This window comes from Corvus moneduloides, chromosome 20 (assembly GCF_009650955.1).
Source record: "Corvus moneduloides isolate bCorMon1 chromosome 20, bCorMon1.pri, whole genome shotgun sequence".
Classification (NCBI taxonomy): Eukaryota; Metazoa; Chordata; class Aves; order Passeriformes; family Corvidae; genus Corvus; species Corvus moneduloides.
The window spans coordinates 5,399,918-5,412,452 of NC_045495.1; the positions used below are offsets into that span (position 1 = coordinate 5,399,918).

The following is a 12,535-nucleotide window of genomic DNA, read 5'->3' on the forward strand; positions in this document are numbered from 1 at the left end:
CAAAATGGAGAAGAGTCACCTCACACAGGGGGGATGAGGGCAGAACTGCCTGTCCTGGTGACATGAGCAGCTTCGCTTCTGCTGATGAAACTCCCGTCTCATTTCTGCGGTGTTTCAACGTCCTGGTGAAACTGAAATAAAACCAGTGCGGGGTTTGGGCCAATCTGGGACAAGAGGAAATGGCCTTAAGATTCGGTTAGATACTAGAAAAAACGAATTCACTGTTTGGATGGTCAGGCACTGGAACAGGTTTCCCGGAGAAGTTGTGGAGTCACCATCCCTGGAGGTGTCCAAGAGGCGTCCGGACCTGGCGCTGGGTGATGACCGAGCGGCTCAGTGGTGGCAGTGGCTAGGACCGGCTGCTCTTAAAGCTCTCTCCCACCTTTCCCGATTCCACGATTCTCTGCTCCCAGCCCGTCCCGCGGCCCATCCCCGCCGAGCCGTCCCGTGCTCGGGGGCAGCCCCGGCCGGGCGGGCGGCCGCAGCTCCGGGCGGCCCCACAGCGACACCCCGGGGAGGAGGGCCCGGGGCCGCGCCGGGGCTCGGCGGCGGAAGGGTTAAACCGGGGAAGTCCCGCAGCTCCGGGGCGGCCCCCGGCCCCCCCTTGCCCCTTGCCCGGCCATGCCCGCCCGGCGCCCGCCGCTGCCAACTCGCGCTGCGCTTTCTGCGGGGCCGGGCGGCGGCGGCCGGCCCTGAGCACTCGGCTCCCGGCGGCTCCCGGCGGCTCCCGGCGGCTCCCGGCGGCTCCCGGCGGCTCCCGGCGGCTCCCGGCGGCTCCCGGCACCAGGCCTGGGCCCAGCCCGGCGCTGCCCTCAGCGAGGTGAGGAGCCGGCGGCGGTGAGGGGAGGGTGTGTGAGGGGGGGGGGTCCTGCCCCGGAAAACTCCCGTGCTCAGCGTTCTTTGTCTCCGGGTCAGCGGCGGGAGGGTCGGGGCAGGAGCACCCCGGGGCAGAGGCAGAGGGGCCGCATTCCCCTGCCGGCCTAAAAGCTGACTTTTGCTTGAGCTTTGTGGGTTTATCCCAATGGATATTGGAATACCCTTCGTCCTCCTCAAAGATCCCCCCGCTTGGCAGCTGCGGGCGGGGGGCGATGCCCAGCGCCTCTCCCTCAGCGTTCCTCAAGGCAGAAAATCCCCTCACGACGCTCTGTGCCCCCCTTGCACACTGATAATAAACCCAGGGTATCCCCTTAGAGCCCTGCACCGGCTGCTTATATAATTCAGGGTGTTTTAAACAAACTCCCGGGCTCTTCCCTGCCGGGAGAAGGCAGCACGCAGATTCCAGGCTTCTCCCGGCAGTGCTCCGTGGATGCTCCCCAGTCTCCAGCCCTTCCCCACAACACCAACCCCCAGGACCTGGATTTTCAGCTTCAAAAATAATCAAAGGTTTTCGTTACCCCCCCATCTCAAAGATACTTTATTTTCCCCACTTCCTGATCCTGCCTCTCGTTTATTTCGGCTTGGTTTGGCATTACTCACAGTATTTCCAGCAGCTAAAATTTTGTAAATTAAAGCAAACTCATGGCTGTTTAGAAACGCTCCAGCCCGTGTTAAACATCCCTGGCAGCAGCAGCCAAAACACCGCATTGGTCCTTAAAGCCAGGTCAGGACAGATACACATTGCTAATGAGATTTAAGTGTACTTAGAGCTGCCAGTGCCCTGGCAGAGTTACTGAGAGGAGGGCAAAGGAAAGCCCACAGAACCGGGGATCTCCTGGCCACCTCTGTTCCTTCCTTCAGCAACAAACTGTCACTCCAAAGGGACAATTTTGCTGCGTGGGCTTGTAAGAGCTGCTTTCCACCCTAAGTGCTTGGACTCTGTGTATGGGCACAAACCAAGCTGTGTATAAACCCCCCCCCCCCCCCCCCAAGCCTGAAATAGGATAAAGAAATGGGATGAGAGCCTTTCAGGAGTTGTGGAGGCTGCTGGCAGCTGCACAGGAGTGGCTGAGGGAGCTCTTTCAGCTGCTGTCCTCATGCTGGCTCAGCTCTCACTGTTCCCAGTCCCTCTGTCCCCACCTGCACCCTGACCCACCCAGCCCCTCTTGCTGCTTCACTGACCCTCACCACCTCTTTTTCCTCTTCAGTCCCTTTCCATTCCCTTGAAACACGATTTTCCCCTCCTTATTCTCAGCCAAAGACAACTTTGTCATGTTAAAAATAACAAGGAAAAAAAAAAGAAAAAAAAAAGGCAGGTTCTAGCCCTCGAGGTGGTGTTGGTGTGGGGTGGTGTTTCTGGAGGCTGCTGCTGTGAGCTGGGTGCAGGGAAGGGATGAGGTTTTGAGGTGCTGCAGCATTTTTTCCCCAAAGCCTTGGCCCCAGCCAGGCTGGTTCTGCCCCTGGGGACAGTGAGGCTATGGGGAAATCCAGTGGGATTTCTCCTGTTCCCAGTGGGATCTCCACAGCGTGCCAAGGACAGAGCATGGCTTTTCCAAGCAGCAAAATACCCACTTTGGTTTTTGGTCCAGGATCATCCTCCTCCTTCCTCCTCAATGTTCTTTCTTCTGTAAGGGATCAAGTATCCCAGCCCTGGGAGCAGTGAGAGCTCATCCTCACTCTTTTTTCCTTGCAGCTCCTTTCTGCCTTCAGACAAGCCCAGGGTGCTGCCTGACAGGAGCCAGAGATGACCAAGGAAGAAGATCTACCAGACTGGAACTCATCCAAGGAGTTTTATGAAAAATATGAGCCGAAGGAGATTTTGGGCAGGTAAAGCTTTTATTTTTGGCAAGCAGCTTGTTTTGGTTCCACGTCCTCCAGTGCCAGATAGGAACAGTGTTCCCTGGGAATCTGATACAAACAGGGCCCACAGCAGCATGGGGCTAAAAATAGCATGGAACAGCACTTTCCATCAGCTCAAAACCTTCTGTCCCACCGAGACAGGGTGACAGAGCGAGACCCGCTCGTGCATGAAAATCCCAGGCTGCCCAGGTGCCGGTGGCTGGGCAGGCAGGGATGGAACCCCCCTTTTCTCCCTGTTGTCCCTGGCAGGGGGGTGAGCAGCGTGGTCCGGCGGTGCATCCACAAAACCACGAGGCAGGAATACGCCGTGAAGATCATCGACATCACGGCAGGGAACATCTCCCCCAAGGAGGTGCAGGAGCTGCGGGAAGCCACCACCAAGGAGATCGACATCCTCCGCAAGGTCTCGGGCCACCCCAACGTCAGTAAGTCAGGCCCTGAGCATCCAGTCAAGGGGAGTTTCTGCCCAGTTTGTTCCTCAGGGTGTCCCCAGGAAGGGTTTTTGGGGTGAAATCCCTGGGTGATGTAGGGCACCTGTTCAGAGCGTTGTTTGCTCTCCCTCCACACGCACCCCAGCAGTGCCCCCCATGTTGTCTCCCAACCACAACACTAGTGAAGATCAACTCCTCATTAACTCAATTAGCAGTTTAATCAGTGGTTTTTGGTCCATTGCTGTGCTCACATCCCCTGTGCTTTATTCCAGTCCAGCTGAAGGACAGCTATGAATCCAGCACCTTCTTCTTCTTGGTGTTTGACCTGTAAGTACCAGCTGGCTCAGCACTCCGGGCCCACTCCCTCTCTGCAGATTGGTCCCAGCTTTTTATGGCCCAAAAATGGCAAAGTGGGGGGACAACTAGTTCTTAAGGTAGAATCAAGCCTCAACTACTGCAAGCTCATTGCAGTCCTGCTGCCAGCACTGTTTCCCCTCTGTCAGCGGCTCAGTGCTGCTCGGGTTTCCCTATAACCTTTGGTGGGAGCTGTCATGCATCCCTGAGGGTTATTTATATGCTCAGTGGGACCAGGCTGTCTGCAAAGCCACAATTCCTAATGCCAGGGCAGTGCAATGGATGTCAGAGCAGTGGGATGGCACTGGCTGACCCCCATCCCTGCCCCATCTTTGATGGTTGGACTTGCTGATCTTAAAGATCTTTTCCAACCTTAACAATTCTGTGTTTCTATCCAAAACTTGCCCTCTCCAGGCACAGCCTTTTCTCCTCCTGCCTGATACTTTACTGAAATATATAAAGGCATTTTTACCCCTTTTTCTGAAAGTTATTTTGGGCCTTTAAGGGGCACAGACCGCTGGGTGATCCTCCCCAGGGACTCAGAGCTGGTTTGCTGTTTCAGCTCAGCCTCTGCCTCACTGTTTCCCCTCCCTCGTGCAGGATGAAGAGAGGGGAGCTCTTTGACTACCTCACTGAGAAAGTCACCTTGAGCGAGAAAGAAACCAGGTAAGGCCGGATGCAGAGGAGTGAAGATCACCTTGCAAGAGCAGAGCGTGTGTTTGAGACACCCTGGGCTGTGTCCCTATGCTCAGGGCTGAGAGCACTGTCCCTGTCCCCATCCCTGGGACTGTGGTGCCAGTGGATATTTGGGAGAGGGAATGAGCTGTCCCCCATCCTCAGGAAGATCATGCGAGCGCTGCTGGAAGTGATCCAGTACCTGCACTCCATCAACATTGTCCATCGGGACCTGAAGCCAGAGAACATCCTGCTGGATGATGACATGAACATCAAGCTGACAGATTTTGGCTTCTCCTGCCAGCTGCACGAGAATGAGAAGCTCAAAGGTAGGGGGCTGGCGAGGTGGGGGGATGCTGGGCTGGCCCCTGGTCACCCCACTGTTGCAGTGCCCCTGGCGAGTTCTTCCAGCCCCACTCTCTCCCTGTCTTACCTGTGGGTACAAATCAGTGCTGTTTGGCTGATTTTGCTGTCCTCACAGACAAGTTCTGCCTGCACACAGCCTCCTCTCTCCTTGCCATGAAAAAGCTGCTGCTCTTTAGGAAAACCATCCTAGTCATTCCACTTCTTTTTTCCTCCAGTTGATCCCCATTACCCCATCCACTTACAGCCCAGCATTATTTCCCCCAACTCCTACATGCAAAGAGCCACACATCCAACAACAGATATCCCCTCCCACAAGCATCCATATAATTTTCTTTACTCACTTTTTAGCCACTATAATTCACCAAAGTCACCACTGAGATGCACACAAGTTGCAATTCCTCCCTGTGACACCATCCCTGCAAAGATCCCACCTGGGGGCGGGTAGGGATGGCACCTGCATGGCTCAGGGGATGCTCTGCCCTGTGTCCCTGTCCCCACAGAGATCTGTGGCACTCCTGGCTACCTGGCCCCTGAGATCCTGCAGTGCTCCATGGATGATGAGCACCAAGGCTACGGGAAGGAGGTCGATATGTGAGTGAGAAGCTGAGTGTTTGGAAAGAATGAAATGATGCACCAAAAGCTTGGTGGATACCCCTCACTGGTGGCTGTGAGGGGCTGTCAGGGTCACCAGGGGGCTCTGGCACAGAGCAGGGGGAGAAGCAGCCTGGGGACAAGCCCATCTCCCCACTTTGCCCCATTGTGGGAGGGAAGGCAACACTTTCTGTTTATAGAAGTCAGCTTGGGCTGGGCTCCGAGACGTGGGGCTTTTAAACACACCTTGTGCAGCCCCTGAGAGAGCAGCCAGCTCAGGGCAGCCCACCAGAGCTCTGCAGGGCTTTTGCCACCACCTCTGGTGGCTTCAGGCTCAGGGGTCTGCAGTGGTCAGAGCTGTGACCGACCACTCAAAACACACTGGGGCATTACATCCCCTTTTCAGTTTGAGCCAGGACACCTGGCACCTGCATGGCCTGAATTATGCCCTAGGGCATCCAGCCTGGCTGCCATCACCAAGCCCCACTCCCTTCCCTAAAAAAACTCTGCAAGGGTCAAATACTCCATCTCAAGGCATCCTCCTACAGCATCCAGGGAGCAACTCCCCACCAGTTCAGCTCAATCCCCCCCTCCAGCAGCGAGCTCAGCCCCTGTCCCCAGGCACATGCAGGACAGTTCTCTGCTGGTTTTCCAGGGGTGCAAAGGCAGGTGTGGCCACCCCTGGGGTGCAGATGCAGCTGGGTGCCCCTGGGCTGGCGCAGGGGTGCTGGAGGGTCTGTGTGGGCTGCCCACAGGTGGAGCACCGGGGTGATCATGTACACCCTGCTGGCCGGCTCGCCGCCCTTCTGGCACCGCAAGCAGATGCTGATGCTGCGCATGATCATGAACGGCGATTACCAGTTCGGCTCCCCAGAGTGGGACGACCGCTCTGACACCGTCAAGGACCTGGTAGGTGCTTGGGTTGGGAAAACTTGGGAGTGGAGGGGGTGTTGCAGATCCCTGGGATACCCCAAATTGAGCCGGTGGCCTGTGCAGATCTCGCGGTTCCTGGTGGTGGATCCGCGGCAGCGGTACACGGCGGGCCAGGCGCTGGCACACCCCTTCTTCCAGCAGTACGACGTGGAGGAGGTCCGGCACTTCAGCCCCTTCCGGAAATTCAAGGTGGGGATGAGGCTGGGAGCTTCAGGAACCAGCAGTGGGATGGGTTTTCCAGCTGAGCTGGGAGAAACTGGGAGCTGGGCAAGGCTGATGGGGCTGGGGTTTGGGAGGGTGTGGCAGCCTGGGTGCAGGCTCACAGGAAGGATTTAAGGGAGAAGGGAGAAACTGCCTCTCACCTCCAAAAAAAACATTCAAAGAGCTGGAGTGTTTAGCCTGGAGAAGAGAAGGCTCCAGGGAGACCTCAGAGCCCCTTCCAGTGCCTAAAGAGGCTCCAAGACAGCTGGAGAGGGACTTTGGACAAGGGATGGAGTGACAGGGCAAGGGGGAACAGCTTCACAGTGCCAGAGGGCAGGGTTAGATGGGATATTGGGAAGAAATTCTTGGCTGTGAGGGTGGAGAGGCCCTGGCACAGGGTGCCCAGAGAAGTTGTGGCTGCCCCATTCCTGGAAGTATTCAAGGCCAGGTTGGATGGGGCTTGGAGCAACCTGGGATAGGGGAAGGCGTCCCTGCCCATGGCAGGGGGTGGAGTAAAATGGGCTTTAAGTTCCCTTCTAACCCAAACCATGCTTTGATTCTGTGATTCCCTGGCATGAACCCCTGCCCTTTGCCAGCCCCACAGGAACTAAACTGTGCCGGGCACTGAGCTCCTGCCTGACTCCCCCACATGGGAGTGGGGCAGTGGGGATGTGCTGGGGGTGCTCCGGCCCCGTTGTGGGAATCCCCCTGAATGCCAGGCTGTTCCCTGTGCCACAGGTGATCTGCCTGACAGTCCTGGCCTCGGTGAGGATCTACTACCAGTACCGGCTGGTGAAGTCAGTGACCAGGGAGCTGGTGGTCAGGGACCCCTACGCCCTCAAGCCCGTCCGCAAGCTCATCGACGCCTGTGCCTTCCGCACCTACCGCCACTGGGTGAAGAAGGGGGAGGCCCAGAACAGAGCTGCCCTCTTTGAGAACACCTGCAAGGCCATCCTGCTCACCCTGGCAGCCGATGAGGGGCTGTTCTGATCACCACTACCCCAGCCCCTGGCTCACAGTAGGCGAGTAAAATCTTTGAAAACAAACTGGTGATTTCTGGGGTTTTTAAATTTTCTTTCACCGGGCTCAGGACTGGTGCAAATGCAAACCCAGCAAATAATTTGCTCCTGGGGTATGTCCCACTGGAAGAATGGGTTTGGAGAAGCCACCTTTTAACAGAGCCATAACCAGCTGCAGCTCCCGACGGGGAAGGCTCAGCCCTCAGGCACCTCCAGTGCCTGTTTTGGGACAGTCAGAGGTGGACATGAGTGCCCTGAGCAGTGTCCTTGCCCACCCTTGTCCTCAGGGCTCCTGATCCCATCAGGTTTGGTGCAGAGCTCGTGCACAGAGAGTTTGTGCTGGTTTTAAGTCCTGGGAGAGGTGGGGCACTGGTTTGTGTCATCTGTCACACACATCATTTTGTCACTGCTCAAAGGCCAGTGAAGGTGCTTTGTTTTACTTCTGGGAAGGCTCAGCAGGTGCTACGAAGCTGGAACTTCCTGAGGGAATGGGGATTGATTATGAATCCCCCTTCCAGGGATGTGCCCTCATAATCTCCCCCCTAGCAGCCCTGCACTGGTGGTCATGGGGGCCTGTGGGTGTCCCTTCACTGGGGCTGGAGATCAGAGCAGCTCTGGCCCAGTCCCACACATGCACACCTCTGCTTACTTTACATGGACAACAAAAGGAGAGCTGGAATATCTCCCACACCAAAAGGAGACAAACCTCACTTCCTGCCAACCCAGTCGCTGGTCCCACCCAGACATCCCAGCACTGAAAAGGTTCAAAGTTATTGTGAATTTTAAAAACAATCAGGGTTTAATGGAAGTGACAGCTGGGGGTTACTGTTCATCTCCACAGGAGAAAATGCCTCAGGTGTTCACAGTGAGCCCTCAGAGCTCGGGTTTGGTGTGGCTTTTCCAGGCTGTGACGGGCGGGACGTTGGCAGCGCAGCGGAAGCTGAGGTTGTCAGAGGCTGAGTCTGGTGTGTTCCCCATCCTCACAGGGAAAAAGAGACCCAAAATTAGGGATCTTTCCTAGTTAACACATATCCCCAATACATTACAACCCTCGCAACCCTAATGTGTTGCTTACAACCCTAATGTGACCTGGTAGAACAGCCTAGAAACATCTTCCACTTCCCCTGAATAACTTAGAGAAAAGCATATAATTATAGATATCTGCTGTAAAACACACATGATTTGAGAAGCAATTAGGAATGGATTTACAGCAGAGGAGTTTTTAGCCATATTTGTAGTGTGCTCTGCCAACTGCTTCTCAAAAAAGTTGTGTAGGAACAAACAAATATCTTTTAAAATAAAACCAACCCAGAGAAAATCCTTGTGCAGCGACATCTGGGCTTTGGCCAGACCTACCTGGTGGTGACACGAGCTCTGTGGTTTGCAGAGCCATCTGCAGTGTCAATCCACGAGGCCCCTCTCAGCACCTGCATGTTCTGAGCCCTGGATGCCCGTCCCGGAGCTGGGAATTCCGACGCCGTCCATTCCCAGGTGTTTCCCAGCAGGTCATAGAGCCCTGAGATGGTTTTGTGTCAGAATTAGGAGAGCAGGTTTGCAAAGGCTGCCGATTTGGTGCATGGGAGGGGCCACAGCATTCAAAGCATTGTTCAAGAGCGTGGTTTAATGGTGAGGCTGAGGAAATTCCTCACTGTGTTTCAAACTTCAGTGTGTCTCATCATTTTGCATGTGCATGAGGGCATAGCAGCCAAACAAAGTCCCTGGGATTTTTGTTACATCCCACTGAGTTGCAAAACAGCTGAGTTGTAATTAAAAGGAGGTGTTTTGGTCCCTGAAGTGCAGCAGCTGCACCTCAGCCAACTCCAGCACCAACCATCAATGCTTCTCCTGGGCTCACTCTACCCAAATGCTGACACAATCCCACACATCTGAAACTCTGCCCCAGCTCCAGGATTTGATAATTAACGTTACTTTAGGAAGCAGATGCCATCCCCAAGGCAGGAGGAGGGTGCTGCTGTACCGTAGCTGTTCTGGGCAGGGAAGGCTGTCACCGGGGAGACGCCGTGGTAGCCGTCCTCAGCCGTGTCGCCCCGAGGGAAGTCACCCTGGGGGAACAGAGATCACTCACAGCAAAGAACCACCCCACAAGCAACACCCAGTCCGGCTCCTCACAGGGCTGTGCTGCACTAAAATTAGGCAAATAACTCTCTGGTGTAAATTGATGCTGGTCAAGAGAGATCAACTACTTGAAGTTGTCCCAAGTTCCCTTTTCAAACAAATTTATGCATGAATTTTTAGAAGCAGTAAAATCCTGCTTTCCCAGGGAAGATGGGCTGAGCCTGCTCCCTCTGAAGGTATTTTTACAACCCACCAGGAGCTCAGCTTCAGTACCCACAGCGTTTCCCAGGGCACCCTCACTCAGTGGCTGAGTGAAACCCCACGCTGAGGAGAGCCCAGTGTGGATGGGATGATTTTTAGGATCTTACCTGCCACAGGTTTGTACGGTTTGGCTGGAACTTGTTTCCCCAAGGATACATCCTTTCTGCCAGGGAGGAAAAGACACCTGTCAGCTCTGGGTCACTCCAATCTGTAACCAGGCTTTTATGATTGTCCTTTTCTGCTCAGCTTGAGATTTATTTTATTATAATTATATATTTTATTATCATATTTATTTTATTATAATTAGGTTTATTAATTATTAATATTATTATATTCTCAGGCCAAAACAGGTGGTTCAAACCCCCCTAAATTAACCTCTGAAAGCCTGGATGGAAGTTTGGATCTGGTGGAACTAACACCACTCCATGCCTGGTTTGGGAAAAGCTCAGGGCTTGTGGTACATACGCTCCAGTCCTCCCCTGGCAGCAAATTCCCACTCCTCCTCCGACGGGAGCCTCTTCCCTTTCCAGGCACAGAAGGCCTGAGCATCGTTCCAGCTCACGTGCAGCACTGGGTAATCCAGCCTGTCTTTTATGCTGGAGCCAGGGCCTGAGGGCTGGGAGGGATTTAAGCAGATTTGAATTAATTTGATAAAATTTTCCTTACAAAGGGAATAAGGGGTAAAAGAGATGAGGGGATGGAAGATGTTTTTTCACCCATTTCTGGTCATTAAGATTCAGCACACGCCACACACACAAGCTCCCAGCATGGGGAGGAGTCACCACACCAGGATTTTACCACATCAGGATTTACTCACCTGTCTCCAAAAAGCCTTCTCGATGGGCAGCCACCATGGGGCTGACTGGGGAAAGAAATGACACCAGATTAAAGGTGAGCTGGTGACACCTGGCCTGGTGACACCGTCCCACAGCAGGGTGTGTTAGTCTGGGAAATGCTGCAGCTTGAGCTGGGTTATCACAGACATTTGGATGGTGCTTTCCCACAGAGCAGAGGCATCTGCTTTTAGAAGTGAAAATAGATCAAGAGGCTCATGCTGTTCAGTTTTTCTATTTTAAAGTTGGATTACTGAAGTACTTTGAAAGACATTTTACTTCCTCCCAGCTCCTCGGAGTCCAGACTGACAAACCAGGGGCTGACAGTGCTCACAGAGGAGCACATGAATCAACCCCAGCTCAATCCTGCTGAGGTTCAAAAGCAAAACAACCCCAGACTAGAGAAAAACCTCTGAGAACAGCCAGGCTCTGCAAAGAGGCAGCTGCTCCTCAGTGGAAAAGCAATACCAAACTCATCACAGGATTCTGATTTACCTCCAGTTTTTGGGTGACTTTTTTTTTCAGCTCTTCAGATACGAAATCCTCAAAGACAAAGCTCCAGCCAAATGCTTCTGCTTCTGTTTTGTATTTCTTTTCTCTAACAAACTCCCTGGTATAAATACAACATGCTCTGGGTAAGAGTTCTTCAACTCTTTGCCCCACAAATCTGCACGTGCAACAAGTTCAGAGCAAGGCAAAAGGCACAAAACTTACAGACCCCCCCAGCTCCAGATGGTTTGATTTAGATTTAACAGATAAAACAGTCCAGTGTGCATCTTTGCAAAGATTTGATATTTTTATGTTACCTGTGCATCTAAACTCAGCCTGCACTCACATCTTCCATAATTGCAGAGATTAAAAAAACGCTTTAAAAGTCAATAAAACCTGTGGCTGCTGTTAGTGGAAGAGGAGAAGAGAGGAAGAAAGTGGAAGAAGAGAGGAAGAAAAGTGGAAGAAGAGAGGCAAAAAATAGGGAGAGGAGAGGGAAAGGAGGAGGAGAAGAAAAAGAGAAGAAGAAGAGAGGAGGAGGGGAAGAGGAGGAGAAAAAGAAAAAGGAGGAGGAGATGAAAAAGAGAAGAAGAAAAAAGGAAATAAAATGAAGGATACTTGCAAGCTACACTGCTAAGATGGCTCAGCTTGCACCTGTAGGGATGATTTACTATTGACAGACACGGTTTTTTTCTCTAATAAGCACCCAAGCATTGGCTTTCAGAGCCCAGGAACACCTGGCACCCACACCTACCCCTGCCGCCTCCCCACAGCCACCCGAGGCACCGCGGGCTCACCTGAAATCCCTGTTGGTGACCGGGTGTTTGTCGAGAGCAAACGGCTTCACTGTCACCTCCCTGACGGGCCCCTCCTCGCTCCTCCTCTCCAGGGAGCTGGATCCCATCTGGAACGTCCCTCCGGGCAGCTGCACCATGCTCCCATCCTCTCCGAGCGCTAAAAAGGGAGAGATTCAGTACAAGTTTCATTTTTACACGAGTGAGGCGCAGCTACTGCCGGGATGTCCCTGCGTGTGCTGGAGGGGGTGACAGCGACTGGTCAAAGCATCTAAAGTCCCATTTTCGGGAAGGGAGCGGGTTCCCTGGGAAGGGATGATCAGGATGCTCGGTGCAGGGGGATACCGCGGGGATTTTGGGGGCTCTCACCGCGCTGAGCCCCCAGCACCCCGCAGCACAGCAGGAGCAGCCCCGCCGCCGTCCCCATCCCGGAGCCGCGGAGGAACCGCGGGGCCCGACCCGGAGGTGCTGCGGGCTCGGGAAGCGCTTCCGGGACATCCGCGCTGCAGGGAAAGCGGATTTCTGTCACACCCCGGCTGCACACGGGGGTGAAAACTGCCTGGCACCAACCCTTCCCCACAACGGGGGCTTTTTTTGGTGTTTGTGGGGTTTTTTTAAGGTTTCGTTTATGGTCATTCCACAGTCGCGTGTGACAGACGAAGGAGACTCCTTTTAACACAAAGCACCGCTGGGATTAGGAAAATCATTCCAGTTGGCAGGTGCCTGTTCCCCTCCCATAAACCCACTGAAAGCTGGGTCTAGACCTGCTCTGGCAC

General features: G+C 54.0%; 2 protein-coding genes across 5 annotated transcripts; one reads left to right on the plus strand and one right to left on the minus strand.

The window, feature by feature from the left end:
• The first annotated feature begins 712 nt into the window (after nucleotides 1–712).
• PHKG1 (phosphorylase kinase catalytic subunit gamma 1) lies at nucleotides 713–7,333 on the plus strand. Of its 3 annotated transcripts, none has more exons than XM_032129799.1 (10): nucleotides 713–820; nucleotides 2,570–2,703; nucleotides 2,986–3,161; nucleotides 3,440–3,494; nucleotides 4,122–4,187; nucleotides 4,362–4,525; nucleotides 5,063–5,153; nucleotides 5,909–6,062; nucleotides 6,150–6,275; nucleotides 7,026–7,333. In XM_032129799.1, the coding sequence occupies exons 2-10, from the start codon at nucleotides 2,621–2,623 to the stop codon at nucleotides 7,275–7,277; spliced, it is 1,167 nt and encodes a 388-aa protein (XP_031985690.1). In that variant the 5' UTR covers nucleotides 713–820; nucleotides 2,570–2,620; the 3' UTR covers nucleotides 7,278–7,333. The 3 variants fall into 3 exon arrangements, with proteins under 3 accessions (XP_031985690.1, XP_031985692.1, XP_031985691.1); XM_032129801.1 differs by having other exon boundaries at nucleotides 6,225–6,275; XM_032129800.1 differs by having other exon boundaries at nucleotides 6,134–6,275; nucleotides 7,026–7,332.
• A 752-nt stretch (nucleotides 7,334–8,085) lies between these two features.
• On the minus strand, nucleotides 8,086–12,236 carry SUMF2 (sulfatase modifying factor 2). 2 transcript variants are annotated; one of them, XM_032129802.1, is made up of 9 exons: nucleotides 12,129–12,236; nucleotides 11,763–11,919; nucleotides 10,972–11,086; nucleotides 10,461–10,505; nucleotides 10,109–10,259; nucleotides 9,751–9,806; nucleotides 9,285–9,369; nucleotides 8,663–8,822; nucleotides 8,086–8,285 (listed from the first exon to the last, which is right to left on the minus strand). In XM_032129802.1, exons 1-9 carry the CDS (start codon nucleotides 12,184–12,186, stop codon nucleotides 8,180–8,182), a joined length of 933 nt encoding a protein of 310 aa, XP_031985693.1. In that variant the 5' UTR covers nucleotides 12,187–12,236; the 3' UTR covers nucleotides 8,086–8,179. The 2 variants fall into 2 exon arrangements, with proteins under 2 accessions (XP_031985693.1, XP_031985694.1); XM_032129803.1 differs by lacking the exon at nucleotides 10,972–11,086 and having other exon boundaries at nucleotides 11,763–12,202.
• Nucleotides 12,237–12,535: the final 299 nt, after the last annotated feature.

Excerpts from the sequence above, each read along its gene's own strand:
- PHKG1 (XM_032129799.1), top strand. The coding sequence starts at position 2,621 with ATGACCAAGGAAGAAGATCTACCAGACTGGAACTCATCCAAGGAGTTT. Across the intron at positions 2,704-2,985 it reads CCGAAGGAGATTTTGGGCAG|GGGGGTGAGCAGCGTGGTCC; the intron begins GTAAAGCTTTTA and ends TGTCCCTGGCAG. Across the intron at positions 5,154-5,908 it reads TACGGGAAGGAGGTCGATAT|GTGGAGCACCGGGGTGATCA; the intron begins GTGAGTGAGAAG and ends GGCTGCCCACAG.
- SUMF2 (XM_032129802.1), bottom strand. The coding sequence starts at position 12,186 with ATGGGGACGGCGGCGGGGCTGCTCCTGCTGTGCTGCGGGGTGCTGGGG. Across the intron at positions 10,506-10,971 it reads AAGTCACCCAAAAACTGGAG|TCAGCCCCATGGTGGCTGCC; the intron begins GTAAATCAGAAT and ends TTCTTTCCCCAG. Across the intron at positions 8,823-9,284 it reads CCCTGCCCAGAACAGCTACG|GGCTCTATGACCTGCTGGGA; the intron begins GTACAGCAGCAC and ends AAACCATCTCAG.